At 42.2% G+C, this 14,114-nt stretch overlaps 1 protein-coding gene across 1 annotated transcript in view; it reads left to right on the top strand.

Moving 5' to 3' along the window:
* The window catches only part of MSH2 (mutS homolog 2), a 75,606-nt gene that overhangs the window by 2,640 nt on the left and 58,852 nt on the right, over positions 1-14,114 (top strand). Inside the window, exons 2-6 of the mRNA XM_011936017.1 lie at positions 3,386-3,540; positions 4,179-4,457; positions 6,225-6,371; positions 8,075-8,224; positions 10,131-10,287. Of these exons, the coding sequence (XP_011791407.1) occupies positions 3,386-3,540; positions 4,179-4,457; positions 6,225-6,371; positions 8,075-8,224; positions 10,131-10,287 (888 nt within the window). The remainder of the gene's footprint in view (positions 1-3,385; positions 3,541-4,178; positions 4,458-6,224; positions 6,372-8,074; positions 8,225-10,130; positions 10,288-14,114) is intronic.

The following is a 14,114-nucleotide window of genomic DNA, read 5'->3' as shown; positions in this document are numbered from 1 at the left end:
TTGGGAGGCTGAGGCAGAAGCATTGCGTGAACCCAGGAGGCGGAGCTTGCAGTGAGCCGGAGATACTGCCACTGCACTCCAGCCTGGGCAACAGGGTGAGACTCCATCTCAAAAAAAAAAAAAAGACTTTAAAACAAATTATAAGAAAGGACAGGCCAAATACAGTGGTTCATGCCTGTAATCTCAGCACTTAGGGATGCCGAGGTGGGAGGATAACTTGATGCTAGGAGTTGAAGACCAGTGTGTGTAACACAGCGAGACCCATCTCTACAAAAAAGTTAAAGTTATCATCTTTAGAACTTTTGATTTTTATGTGTAGACTCCATATAAGCAGAGGGTCTATGCTTATTCACTATTTTATATCTGTTACCTTCCATAGTCCCTGCACATATAATAGTGCTTCGTAAACAATTTATTAAATGAATAAATTACTGAGAAAACACTGGAAGTTTTTGGGTTAGCATTGTGTTAGGTGCTTGATATGGTTTGGCTGTGTTCCCACCGTTATCTCATCTTGAATTCCCACGTGTTGTGGGAGGTACCTGGTGGGACATAATTGAATCATGTGGGTGGCTCTTTCCTGTGCTGTTCTCCTGGTAGTGAATAAGCCTCACAAGATCTGATGGTTTTAAAAACGGGAATTTCGGCCGGGCGCGGTGGCTCAAATCCCAGCACTTTGGGAGGTCGAGACGGGCGGATCACGAGGTCAGGAGATCGAGACCATCCTGGCTAACACGGTGAAACCCCGTCTCTACTAAAAAATACAAAAAACTAGCCGGGCGAGGCGGCGGGCACCTGTAGTCCCAGCTGCTCGGGAGGCTGAGGCAGGAGAATGGCGTGAACCCGGGAGGCGGAGCTTGCAGTGAGCTAAGATCTGGCCACTGCACTCCAGCCTGGGTGACAGAGCCAGACTCCATCTCAAAAAAAAAAAAATAAAAATAAAAATAAAAACGGGAATTTCCCTGCACAAGCCCTCTCTCTTTGCCTGCTGCCATCCATGTAAGATGTAACTTATTCGTCTTTGCCTTCCTCATTGATTGTGAGGCCTCCTCAGCCATGTGGAACCAGAAGTCCATTAAACCTTGTTCTTTTGTAAATTGCCCAGTCTCAGCTGTCTTTTTTTTTTTTGAGACAGAGTCTTACTCTGTTGCTAGGCTGGACTGCAGTGGCGCAATCTCGACTCACTGCAACCTCTGCCTCCCAGGTTCAAGCGATTCTCGTGCCTCAGCCTCCCAAGTAGCTGGGACTATAGGTGCATGCCACCACGCCCAGCTAATTTTTGTATTTTTAATAGAGACGAGGTTTCACCATGTTGGCCAGGATAGTCTTGATCTCTTGACCTCGTGATCTGCCCGCCTCGGCCTTCCAAAATGCTGGGATTACAGGCATGAGCCACGGCGCCCAGCTGGGTATGTCTTTATTAGCAGTGTGAAAATGGACTAAAACAGTAAACTGGTACCAGTAGAGTGGGGCGCAGCTGAAAAGATACCCGAAAATATGGAAGTGACTTTGGAGCTGGGTAACAGGCAGAGGTCGGAACAGTTTAGAGGGCTCAGAAGAAGACCAGAAAATGTGGGAAAGTTTGGAACTTCCTGAAGACTTGTTGAATGCCTTTGACCAAAATCCTGATAATGATATGGACAATGAAATCCAGGCTAAGGTGGTCTCAGATGGAGATGAGGAACTTGTTGGGAACTGGAGCAAAGGCGACACTTGTTATGTTTTAGTAAAAAGACTGGTGGCATTTTGCCCCACCCTAGAGATTTGTGGAACTTTGAACTTGAGAGAAATTCTTCTGGGTATCTGGCCGGAGAAATTTCTAAGCAGCAAAGCTTTCAAGAGGTGATTTGGGTGCTGTTAAAGGCATTCAGTTTTAAAAGGGAAACAGCATGAAAGTCTGGAAAATTTGCAGCCTGACAATGTGATAGAAAAGAAAATCCCATTTTCTGAGGAGAAATTCAAGCTAGCTGCAGAAATTTGCATAAGTAATGAGGATCCCAGGGTTAATCCCCAAGACAATGGGAAAAATGTCTCCAGGGCATATCAGAGGTTTTCATGGCAGCCCCTCTCATCACAAGCCTAGAGGCCTAGGAGAAAAAAGTGGTTTCATGGGCCAGCCCAGGGTTCCCATGCTGTGTGCAGCCTAGCAGCTTGGTGGCCTGCTGCTCCAGCCATGGCTGAAAGGGGCCAAGGTAGAGCTCAGGCCATGGCTTCAGTGGGTGCAAGCCTGAAGCCTTGACAGCTTCCAGGTGGTGTTGAGCCTGCAGGTGCACAGAAATCAATAATTGAGGTTTGGGAACTCTGCCTGTGTTTCAAGGATGTATGGAAACTCCTGCATGTCCAGGCAGAAGTTTGCTGCAGGGGTGGGGCGCTCATGAGTTCCTCTGCTAGGGCAATGCAGATGGGAAATGGGGGGTCAGAGCCCCCACACAGAGTCCCTACTGGGGCACCACCTAGTGGAGCTGTGAAAAGAGGGCTGCTGTTCTCCAGACCCCAGAATGGTAGATCCACAGACAGCTTTCACTATGTGCCTGGAAAAGCTGTAGACACTTAACGCCAACCCATGAAAGCAACCAGGAGGGGTGCTGTACCCTGCAAAGCCGCAGGGGCAGTGCTGTCCAAGGCTGTAGTTGCCCACCTTTTGCATCCGCGTGACCTGGACGTGAGACATAGAGTCAAAGGAGATCATTTTGGAGCTTTAAGATTTGACTGCCATGCTGGGTTTTGGACTTGCATGGGGCTTGTAGCCCCTTTGTTTCGGCCAATTTCTCCCATTTGGAATGGCTGTATTTACCCAATGCCTGTATCCTATTGTATCTGGGAAGTAACTAACTTGCTTTTGATTTGACAGGCTCATAGGTGGAAAAGACTTACCTTGTCTTGGATGAGACTTTAGACTGTGGTATTTTGAGTTAATGCTGAAATGAGTTAAGACTTTGGGGGACTGTTGGGAAGACATGAGATTTGGGAGGGGTCGGGGCAGAATGATATGGTTTGGCTGTGTCCCACCCAAATCCTATCTCGAATTCCCATGTGTTGTGGGAGGGACCTGGTGGGAGATAATTGAATCATGGGGATGGATCTTTCCCATGCTGTTGTCATGACAGTGAATAAGTTTCATGAGATCTGATGGTTTTAAAAATGGAAGTCTACCTGCACAAGCTCTTTCTTTGCCTGCTGCCATCCATGTAAGACATGACTTGCTCCTCCTTGCTTTCTGCCATGATTGTGAGACCTCCCCAGTTACGTGAAACTATAAGTCCAGTAAACCTCTTTTTCTTCCCAGACTCTGGTATGTCTTTATCAGCAGTGTGAAGTCCGACTAATACAGTGCTTGAACATGTAATATCTCAAATCTGTAATGTACTTTTTTTTTTTTTTTAAGGAGCAAAGAATCTGCAGAGTGTTGTGCTTAGTAAAATGAATTTTGAATCTTTTGTAAAAGATCTTCTTCTGGTTCGTCAGTATAGAGTTGAAGTTTATAAGAACAGAGCTGGAAATAAGGCATCCAAGGAGAATGATTGGTATTTGGCATATAAGGTAATTATCTTCCTTTTTAATTTACTTATTTTTTTAAGAGTAGAAAAATAAAAATGTGAAGAATTTAATTGTGTTTTAGTATTTTAAGTAGATTGTGATAATAGAATGCTTTGAGATACTTTAGTAGCAATTAGCATGTGGTTTTTAAAAAGTTGCAGTTTGGCTGGGCACAGTGGCTCTTGCTTGTAATCCCAGTATTTTGGGAGGCTGAGGCAGGCAGATTGCCTGAGCCCAGGAGTTCAAGACCAGCCTGCCCAACATAGTAAAACCTCATCTCTATTGATCACGAGGTCAGGAGATCGAGACCATCCTGGCGAACACGGTGAAACCCCGTCTCTACTAAAAAATACAAAAAAACTAGCCGGGCGAGGTGGCGGGCGCCTGTAATCCCAGCCACTTGGGAGGCTGAGACAGGAGAATGGCAGGAACCCAGGAGGCGGAGCTTGCAGTGAGCTGAGATCCGGCCACTGCACTCCAGCCTGGGCAACACAGCAAGACTCCGTCTCAAAAAAAAAAAAAAAAGAAAGAAAGCATTTTATTAATAAGGTTCATTGAGTTTGGATTTTTCCTTTTTGCTAGTAAAATTTTAAAGTACATTGAAGAGTTTGTTAAATTTTTGAAATTTTATTTTTACTTAGGCTTCTCCTGGCAATCTATCTCAGTTTGAAGACATTCTCTTTGGTAACAATGATATGTCAGCTTCCATTGGTGTTGTGGGTGTTAAAATGTCCACAGTTGATGGCCAGAGACAGGTTGGAGTTGGGTATGTGGATTCCATACAGAGGAAGCTAGGACTGTGTGAATTCCCTGATAATGATCAGTTCTCCAATCTTGAGGCTCTCCTCATCCAGATTGGACCAAAGGAATGTGTTTTACCTGGAGGAGAGACTGCTGGAGACGTGGGGAAACTGAGACAGGTAAGCAGATTGAGTCTAGTGATAGAGGAGATTCCAGGCCTAGGAAAGGCTCTTTAATTGACATGATACTGTTTTATTTAAGGAAAAATAATAAAAAACTCTATTTTTTTGTATTTAATTAAAATAATGTTTTGATGTTTACATTGACAGAAACTGTATATTTAATTGGACATTAAAACAAACTGTTTCTTGTGTAAGATTTATTTTACCTCAGATCTTTTCTCCTCCCTTTCCTTTCTGTCTTGTGTTCCAAAAGAGTAATTATTACAGTAAATATCACTGTAATTATAATTATGGTTTTATCAAATAAGATGCAGTTCTTTAGCATGTTTTGATAGTTCGAGTGGAACTTTAGCCTGTTATTTTGCTATTTATTTTAACTAAATTCTGATTGTGTGATTTATTTTTTGTTTTTTGTTTTTTTTTTTTTTGAGACCAAGTCTCTCTCTGTCGCCCAGGCTGGAGTGCAGTGGTGCGATCTCGGCTCACTGCAACATCCGCCTCCCAGGTTCAAGCAATTCTTCTGCCTCAGCCTCCTGAGTAGCTGGGATTACAGGTGTGCACTACCACATGCAGCTAATTTTTGTATTTTTAGTAGAGGTGAGGTTCCACCATCTTGGCCAGGCTGGTCTTTAACTCCTTACCTTGTGATCCACCCGCCTCGGCCTCCCAAAGTGCTGGGATTATAGGCATGAGCCACCATGCTCAGCTTTGATTGTGTCATTTGTTATAGGCATGTAGTTTATTATTTAGATACTTCTTTTTTTTTTTTCTTTGAGGTGGCGTTTCACTCTTGGTGCCCAGGCTGGAGTATAATGACTTGATCTCAGCTCACTGCAACCTCCACATCCTGGGTTCAAGCAATTCTTTTGCCTTAGCATCCCGAGTAGCTGGGATTACAGGCATGCCCCACCACACCTGGCCAATTTTGTATTTTTAGTAGAGACAGTGTTCTACCATGTTGGTCAGGCTGGTCTTGAACTCCTGGCCTCAGGTGATCCCCCCCACCTCAGCCTCCCAAAGTGCTGGAATTACAGGCGTGAGCCACAGCACCTGGCCTAGATATTTCTTAAGGTATGTATCTCCCAAGGATTCTTTGCTTTTTGTGGTCTTCAAGTACCATAGCGCCGCTGGAGATAACACATGTGATGGACATTTTTAGCATAGATTGTATCTAAGCAACTTTCCACAAGTAATAGTTCTGTTAAGGGTTGTTATTTGTGGCCGGGGGCGGTGGCTCACACCTGTAATCCTGGCGCTTTGGGAAGCTGAGGCGGGCAGATCACCTGAGGTCAGGGATTCGAGACCAGCCTGTCCAATGTGGTGAAAACCTATCTCTACTAAAAATGCAAAGAAGAAAAAAAAACTAGCCAAGCATGGTGGCTTGCTCCTGTAATCCCAGCTACTTGGGAGGCTGAGGCAGGAGAATTGCTTGAACCTGAGAGGCAGAGGTAGCAGTGAGCCAAGATTGTGTCACTGCATTCCATCCTGGACGACAGTGAGACTCTGTCTCAAAACAAAAAAAGAGTTGTTACAGTTGGGACTATTTTTTGAAAGCTTTATGTGAATGTAATTTTATATTTTGATGAAAATTTAGTTTATTGATATAAAAAGTGTGTCAGTACATCATATTATCAATGTCTTGCACATTGTGTGAACATTTAATGTAGGTTAATCTGTTATCACTATAATTATCTGTTATAATTTTCATTATTGCTTTTCTTATTCCTTTTTTCATAGTAGTTTAAACTATTTATTTCAAAATAGATTATTCAAAGAGGAGGGATTCTGATCACAGAAAGAAAAAAAGCTGACTTTTCCACGAAAGACATTTATCAGGACCTCAACCGGTTGTTGAAAGGCAAAAAGGGAGAACAGATGAATAGTGCTGTATTGCCAGAAATGGAGAATCAGGTATATGGATTATAAATGTGAATTACAATATATATAATGTAAATATATAATATAAATAATATGTAAATTATAGTGACTTTTTAGAAGGATATTTGTCATATTTGTCTCAAAACCTAAGCTGTGTATCAATGATAGTAAGCTTTTTTTTTTTTTTGAGACAGAGTTTTGCTCTTGTTGCCCAGGCTGGAGTACAATGGCGTAATCTTGGCTCACCACAACCTCTGCCTCCCGGGTTCAAGTGATCCTCCTGCCTTAGCCTCCCAAGTAGCTGGGATTACAGGCATGTACCACCACGCCTGGCTAATCTTTTTTTTGTATTCTTAGTAGAGATGGGGTTTCTCTATGTTGGTCAGGATGGTCTCAAACTCCTGAACCTCAGGTGATCCACCCACCTTGGCCTTCCAAAGCGCTGAGACTACAGGCATGAGCCACCGCCTCCGGCCTGTTTTTATAGTTTATATACATGGAATTATATCATATATTCTCCCTAGCTTCTTTCATTCAGTATTTGTAAGACTTATCCATATCATTGAGTGTAGTTATGGATTTTTGCGTTCATATTTCATAGCACAAACATGTCAGAATTTATCCATTTTACTTCCCTTCCCCCTGCCGCTGCTACTCTCCCCATTTTAACCTTTTTTTTTTGTTTTTTTGAGATGGAGTCTCAGAATCTTGCTCTATCGTCCAGGCTGGAGTGCTGTGGCGCAGTCTCAGCTCACTGCAACCTCTGCCTCTGCGTTCAGCTGCATGCCACCGTGCCTGGCTAATTTTTATATTTTCAGTAGAGAGGGAGTTTTGCTATTTTGGCCAGGCTGGTCTCGAACTCCTGACCTCAGGTGATCCACTGCCTCGGCCTCCCAGAGTGCTGTGATTACAGGTGTGAGCCACTGTGCCCAACCCCCATTTTAATTTTGATGGACATTTGGGTAATTTTCATTTTTGGCTGTTACAAATACTCCTGCGATTACAGTTAATTTTCACAGTTCTTTTTTGTTTTTGAGACAGACTTTCGCTCTTGTTGCTCAGGCTGGAGTGCAATAGTGTGATCTCAGCCCACTGCAACCTTCGTCTTCTGGGTTCAAACAATTCTCCTTTCTCATCTCCTGAGTATCTGGGGTTTACAGGCATGTGCCACCATGCCCAGCTAATTTTTGTATTTTTATTTCACAGTTCTGGAGACTGGGAAGTTCAAAATTAAGGCACTGGCTGATCTGTTGTCCAGTGAGGGCCCACTTTCTCATAGATAACCATTTTCTCACTCTAACCTCACAAGGTTGAAAGGGCCTAATTTTTTATTTTTAATAGAGACGGGGTTTCACTATGTTGGCTAAGCTGGTCTCACACTCCTAGCCTCATCTAGATGACTCCTAGAGTCATCTGCCCACCTCATCCTCCCAAAGTGCTTGGATTACAGCATGTGCCACCACGCCCGGCCCCCATTTTAGTTTTGATGGACATTTAGGTAATTTTCTTTTTTGGCTATTATAAATAATGCTGCTATTACCATTAATTTTCACCTTGTAAAAAACATTTTCAAATCTCAAGAGATTAACCTTTGGTTTTCTTGGTTTGGACTGGGAAGGAACACCAAGGAAAATGATGGAGTTCAGAATTTATTTTCATTTTGCATTTGTTTTTGAAAATCTTTAGAACTGGATCCAGTGGTATAGAAATCTTTGATTTTAAATTCTTAATTTTAGGTTGCAGTTTCATCATTGTCTGCGGTAATCAAGTTTTTAGAACTCTTATCAGATGATTCCAATTTTGGGCAGTTTGAACTGACTACTTTTGACTTCAGCCAGTACATGAAATTGGATATTGCAGCAGTCAGAGCCCTTAACCTTTTTCAGGTAAAAAAAAAAAAAAAAAAAAAAAAGGTTAAAAATGTTGAATGGTTTAAAAATGTTTTCATTGACATATACTGAAGAATTTTATTAAGGAGCTAAAATATTTTGAAATATTATTATAATTGGATTAGGTAAGTAGCTTCAAATGGCTATTTTTTCTGTTCTCTCCCCTCCCCCACTCCACTTTTTAACTTTTTTTTTTTTTTAAAGACAGTCTCACTTGTCCCCTAGGCTAGAGTGCAGTGGCACAATCTCGGCTCACTGCAACCTCCACCTCCCAAGTAGCTGGGATTACAGTTGCCTGCCACCATGCCTGCTTAATTTTTATATTTTTAGTAGGGACAGGGGGACAGGGTTTCACCATGTTGGCCAGGCTGGTCTCAAATTTCTGATCTCAGGTGATCCTCCCACCTCGGCTTCCCAAAGTGCTAGGATTACAGGCTTGAGCCATCGCGCCTGGCCTACTTTTTACTTTTTTAGAGACTGGGCTTTATTCTGTCACCCAGGGTGGAGTGAAGTGGCAAGATCATAGCTCACTGCAGTATTGAACTCCTGGGCTCAAGCGATCCTCCTGCTTCAACCTTATGAGTAGCTGGGTCTACAGGCACAAGCCACTATGCTTGCTTAATTTTAACATTTTTTCAGAGTTGGAGTTTCACAGTGTTGCCCAGGATGTTCACTCACTCCTGGCTTCAAGTGATTCTTCTGCCTTAGCCTCTGGAGTAGCAGCTCGGATTACAGGTATGAACCACCATGCACTGCTATTTTTTTTTCAAGGCTTTTTTTTGTTTTTGTTTTTGTTTTAAAGAGACTGGTGTCACGGTGTATGCTCCCTAGGCTGGAGTGCAGCGGCTATTCACAGGAAGTGCCATTAGAGTGTACTACAGCTTCGAACTCCTGGGCTCAAGCAATTGTATCATAGTCTCCAAAGTAGCTGGGACTACAGGTGCACCTCTGTGCCTTGCTCTCAAATTGCTTTTGTTTTTTTTTCTTCCTCTAGTTTCAAGCTATCTATGTAGTATTAGTCCTTACTTTATGAATAATTTTGTGTACTACTACTAATAGCAATTCTTTTTTTTTTTTTTTGAGATGGAGTCTCTTGTTGCCCAGGCTGTAGTGCAGTGGTGTGATCTCAGCTCATTGCAACCTCTGCCTCTCAGGTTTGGGCAATTAGCTGGGATTAGAGGTGCCTGCCACCATGCCCAGCTGATTTTTGTATTTTTAGTAGAGATGGGGTTTCACCTTGTTGGCTAGGCTGGTCTCTAACTCCTGACCTCAGGTGATCTGCCTGCCTCAGCCTCCCAAAGTGATGGGATTGTAGGTGTAAGCCACTGTGCCTGGCCTAGCAATTTAAAATGACATTGTAAGAAGCTTTATGTCTATAACTACAGTAAGTGGCTGGGTGACGTGGCTCATGCCTGTAATCCCAACACTTTGGGAGCCCAGGTTGGGAGGATCACTTGAGGCCAGGAGTTGAGACCAGCCTGGCCAACATAATGAGACTCTGTCTCTACAAAAGAGAAAAAATTAGCGGGGCTTAGTTGCATGCGCCTGTAGTCTCAGCTACTTGAAAGGCTAAAGTGGGAGGATTCCTTGAGCCCAAGAGTTCTGGCTTGCCGTGAGCCAGGATGGCACCACTGCACTCCAGTCTGGGCAATAGAGTGAGACCCTGTCTCAACAAATAAAAAATAAAACTGTAGTAATTATAAAGTGGTTTTGGCTGGGGGAGAAATGTACAGCTGAACATACGGATTAAGAGGTTGAAAGTTGGTCTTAGGAAAAGGAACTTTTTGTGGAAATTTCTTAATATTTGAAGAATATTATGTTATTGTTTCTCTGTTTTTCATGGCATAGTAAGGTTTTCACTAATGAGTGTGCCATTCTTTCTATTTTATATTTTGTTTACTAGGGTTCTATTGAAGATACCACTGGCTCTCAGTCTCTGGCTGCCTTGCTGAATAAGTGTAAAACCCCTCAAGGACAAAGACTTGTTAACCAGTGGATTAAGCAGCCTCTCATGGATAAAAACAGAATAGAGGAGAGGTATGTTATTAGTTTATACTTTTGTTAGTTTTATGTAACCTGCAGTTATCCACATGATTTTACCACTTATTGTAATACGCAGTTTTGCAAGTATATCTTACCATTTAACTGTACAGAGAGCTACATAGTAATAGAGTAGTAATGATTTAGATTGATTAAAGAACTCCTTTTTTTTTAAATTAGTTTTTTTCACTATAAAAAAAAGCTTATTTTATTTGAGATGGTATGGTATCGAATATGTGCTTGGGAGCCAATGTACCTTTGTTCATATTGTGTGTAATCTTGGGCAGATTACTCAACCTTTATGTCATAGTTTCTTCACCTTTAAAATGACATTAATAAAACAGCTACTTCATAGGATTATAAGCATGAGATGATTTAATATACATAAAATACTTAAGGTCTGATATACAGGAAGCACTTAACTCTTTATTCTAGAAAAGATTTAAGGTGACTAAACATATATGTCAGAAAATCTTTAAAATTGTGGAAATAAAAGGTTATATAATTCTGTTATCCAAAAATTACTAGTATTTCAATATATTTTATTTCAGTCTTTTAGATACAAGTTTTAAAATTTAAGTGACGTGTAATATAGGTAAGTACTGCTTGATGAATTTAAGGTGATTTCTGATGCCAGGTTTGTTGGGGAAGAGGAGTGGGATTTAGTGATTTAGAACCAGAAATTGGGGCTGGGTGCGATGGCTCATGCCTGTAATTCCAGCACTTTGGGAGGCCGTAATGGGAGAATTGTTTGTGCCCCGGAGTTCAAGACCAGCCTGGGCAACACAGTGAGACACCATCTCTACAAAAGAAAAAAAAAATTAGCTCAGTGTAGTGACATATACCTGTAGCCCGAGCTACTCGGGAGGCTGAGGTGGGAATATCACCTGGGCCCAGAAGTTTGAGGCTGCAGTGAGCTATGATTGTGCCACTGAACTCCAGCCTGGGCAATAGAGTGAAACCCTGTCTCAAAAAAAAAAAAAGAAAGAAATTGAGGCTGGGCACGGTGGCTCATACATATAATCCAGCACTTTGGGAGGTTGAGGCAGAATAATTGCTTGAGCCCAGGAGTTTGAGTCCAGTCTGGGCAACAAAATGACACCCCATTTCTACCAAAAAATTTTTTAAAAATTTAGCTGGGCATGGTGGCATGTGCCTGTAGTCCCAGCTACATGGGAGGCTAAGGCTGGAGGATTGTTTGAGCCCAGGAGGTCGAGGCTGCAAAGAGCCATATTCATGTCCCAGCACTCCAGCCTGGGTGACATAGTGAGATGTTGTCTCAAACAAAAATCAACAGGCCATATGCGGTGGCTCACCCCTGTAATCCCAACACTTTGGGAGGCTGCAGCGGGTGGATTACTTGAGGTCAAGAGTTTGAGACAGGCCGGGCGCGGTGGCTCAAGCCTGTAATCCCAGCACTTTGGGAGGCCGAGACGGGCGGATCATGAGGTCAGGAGATCGAGACCATCCTGGCTAACACGGTGAAACCCCGTCTCTACTAAAAAAATACAAAAAACTAGCCGGGCGAGGTGGCAGGTGCCTGTAGTCCCAGCTACTCCGGAGGCTGAGGCAGGAGAATGGCTTAAACCCAGGAGGTGGAGCTTGCAGTGAGCAGAGATCCGGCCACTGCACTCCAGCCTGGGCAACAGAGCAAAACTCCATCTCAAAAAAAAAAAAAAAAAAAAAGAGTTTGAGACCAGCCCGGCCAACATGGTGAAACTACATCTCTACTAAAAATAGAAAATTAGATGGGCGTGGTGGTGTGTGCCTATAATCCCAGCTACTCTGGAGGCTGAGGCACGAGAATTGCTTGAGTTGGGAGGCAAAGGTTGTAGTGAGCCGAGATCGTGCACTGCACTCTAACTTGGGCCACAAACGAGATTGCGTATCAAAAACAAACAAACAAAAAAAGACACCTAAAATCAACAGCAACAAAAATGATATTGGAATGATTGGATTCCCAAACAAAGATAAATGTTTCAGGTGATGGATATCTCAGTTACCCTGGTTTGAGTATTATACATTGTATACATGTATTAAAATATTACAAACCCCCAAATGTGTATAATTATGAAGTATCAATAAAAAAAGAGATCGGAAGGACTGGGTAATTTGCAAGTAATTAAGGCAATTTACAATTTGTAATTTTTATTATTTGTGAATAAGTAGTTACATTTATATGTGTCAAAATTGAAAAAGGACAGGTGGATATACAGTGATAAGTCACCCACCCTTCTCTGTCAGCTCCATAAAGAGCCTCTGTCTTGCATGGCTCCAGGGTCACATTTCCTATTGTATTTTGCCACCACCTGCCCTGGGAGCAACAGTGTGTGTTTATTGAACATCCTTCCAAGCAGAGTCTGGGCCTACACAAGCAAAACAAGTATGTCTATTCTCTCTACCCTTTTAATTTTTTTAAAGGAAGTGATTGATAATTTAACACTCAAGCTTATAGGCCATTGGTTATATTTTTAATTTCCAGTTTATGGGAATAGAGGAAGTGTCAGTGACCCCCTTCTGGTTTAAGAACTGGAGGATGCATGTGTTTAGACCCTTTAGAAACCTGAAATGTCACTTAATATAATTACCAGAGTAACACTTTTTAGAAAGCAAGCTATCAAAGTAGATTTTTGAAGAAGAGGGTAAGGAAAGGTTACTTTCACAGGACATAGCAATAATTTCTAAAATCTAACGGTTTTACAAGACTTGTTCATTAGAAATAACATCTGTGAAGATGGCTTTATGTGTCAAAATATTATCTGCTTATTACCCCACCTGTGGGGTAAGAAGAAATATTTTTTTCTTGGTGACAATAATTTTTAGCAGCAAGTGGGGAGGGCCTGTGGCTTTCAAGGCCAAATGTTGAAATAACACAGACTAGAAAGAAAAAGATACATTTCTTATGCAGGATTTGTTTGTTTCTTCTTTTTTCTGCATTTTGTAGAGATGAGGTCTCACTATGTTGCCCAGGCTGGTTTATCTCTTTTTTTTTTTTTTTTTTTGAGACCTACTTTCGCTCTTGACGCCCAGGCTGGAGTGCAGTGGTGCCATTTTGGCTCACCGCAACCTCTGCCTCCTGGGTTCAAGCGATTGTCCTGCCTCAGCCTTCCTGAATAGCTGGGATTACAGGCATGTGCCACCATGCCTGGCTAATTTTGCATTTTTAGTAGAGACGGGGTTTCTCCGTGTTGGTCGGGCTGCTCTTGAACTCCCAGTCTCAGATGATCTGCCTGCCTCAGCCTCCCACAGTGCTGGGATTACAGGCATGAGCCACTGAACCCGGCCAGGCTGGTCTCAAGCAATCACCACCCACCTCAGCCTCCTAAAGTGCTGGGATTACAGGTGTGAGCCCCCATGCCCGGCCTGTTTCTTGTAATTATTCCTCTTTCTCAAGTCTGTCTGCTGTGGTACCTCCTGCTTCCTAGTTTAAGCCTTCTTCGGAGTTCTCAGGAGAAATCTGTTATCTCCCTTACTAAGCATTTTGGATTGATCTTCCTTCCAGGTTACTTTTTCTTTTTTTCCTTTTAAAAGAGACGAGGTTTTGCCATATTCAGGCTGGTTTCAAACTCCCAAGCTCAAGTAATCCACCTTCCTCTGCCTCCCAAAGTGGTAGGATTACAGGCATGAGCCACTGCACCCGATCTGTACTGTTCATCTTTCCATTGACTAAAACCAACTTGCAACTATGAGAATATGTTATTGCCATCTAGAAATGAGTTTCTAGGGATTTGTTCCTTTGTGTACTTTATTTAACAATCGAATTAGAAATTAATATTATCATTATTTATTTATTTTTTAATTTATTTTTATTTTTTTTTTATTTTTTTATTTTTTGAGATGGAGTCTT

Source organism: Colobus angolensis, unplaced genomic scaffold, assembly GCF_000951035.1.
Source record: "Colobus angolensis palliatus isolate OR3802 unplaced genomic scaffold, Cang.pa_1.0 Scaffold15, whole genome shotgun sequence".
Lineage (NCBI taxonomy): Eukaryota > Metazoa > Chordata > Mammalia > Primates > Cercopithecidae > Colobus > Colobus angolensis.
The sequence above is the reverse complement of the archived record's forward strand: the minus strand, read 5'-3'. Positions and strand labels throughout refer to the sequence as shown.